At 73.5% G+C, this 1,099-nt stretch overlaps 1 protein-coding gene across 1 annotated transcript; it reads left to right on the top strand.

The window, feature by feature from the left end:
- On the top strand, positions 1-929 carry AURANDRAFT_69500 (hypothetical protein; the record flags this gene model as incomplete). Its single annotated transcript, XM_009045270.1, has 1 exon — positions 1-929. A coding segment is annotated over one exon (929 nt), but the record flags the coding sequence as incomplete, so codon positions are not given.
- Between the last annotated feature and the right edge of the window lie 170 nt (positions 930-1,099).

Raw genomic sequence — 1,099 nt, 5'->3', positions numbered from 1 at the left:
CGGAGACGAACTACCGGGACCGCATCGAGGCGGACATCCAGCCCTTCCGGGGCCTGCTCCTGGGCCTCTTCTTCGTGACCACCGGCGCGGCCGTCGACGTCGCGCAGGTCGCGCAGGAGCTGCCGACGGCCGCGGCGCTCCTCGTCGGGCTCCTCTCGATCAAGACGCTCGTGGTCTTCGCCTTCGGGACGCTCGCCGTGGGCCTCGACCGCCGCGACGCCGTGCGGGCCGCGCTGCTCCTCGCGGGCGGCGGCGAGTTCGCGTTCGTCGTTTTAACGCTCGCGGCGCGCCTCGACGTGCTCCCGCCGGACCTCGCGCGGTTGGACACGGCCGTCGTCGTGCTGTCCATGGCGCTGACGCCCGCGCTCGGGTCCCTCGGCGACGCCATCGCGGACCGGTGGGCGCGCGACGACGCCGCGGACGCGGGCGTCGAGGTCGCGCGCCCGGACGCGACGACGCTGGCGGCCGCGCCCGACCGGCTTCCCGGCCCGCGGCGCGTCGTCGCGATCCGGGGCTTCGGCCCCGAGGGCATGACCGTCGCGGCCGTCCTCGCCGAGGCGGCGGCCGACCTGGGAGTGGTCGCGTTCGACGAGCACGTGCCGACGGTCGCCGAGGCGCGCGCGCGCGGGCTGCCCGTGGCCTACGGCGCCCTCACGCCGACGCTCGTGGCGAGCGTGCTCGCCGGCGACGAGGCGCTGGACGCCGTGCTCGTGCCCGCGGCGTCGGCGGCCGAGGTCGAGCGGCTGCGGAAGCAGTTCCCGGACGCGCCGCTCCTCGCGTCCGCGGCGTCCTACGACGCGGAGACGCCGCCGCTCGAGGCGCTGGCGGCGGCGGAGGTCGCGCGCCACGGCCTGAGCGACGCGGGCGCGGACGTGGTCGTCGGCTGCGAGGTCGAGCCGCAGCTGCGGCTGGCCGCCGCGTTCCTCGCTGTGTGGAAACCAACCACTGGTTTGGGGGGTCCCCACCAAACTTCAGAACTCTCTATCTCGGTCAAATCGACGTCGATTCGGCTGATTTTCGGACGAATCGATTGCTCTCATCGAGTTCTCGAAGCACAGCGGAAGAGATTGCGTCGAAACTGTCGCATACGCTCACATGA

This window comes from Aureococcus anophagefferens (assembly GCF_000186865.1).
Source record: "Aureococcus anophagefferens unplaced genomic scaffold AURANscaffold_2016, whole genome shotgun sequence".
Lineage (NCBI taxonomy): Eukaryota > Pelagophyceae > Pelagomonadales > Pelagomonadaceae > Aureococcus > Aureococcus anophagefferens.
This window is presented reverse-complemented; position numbering and strand designations above follow the sequence as displayed.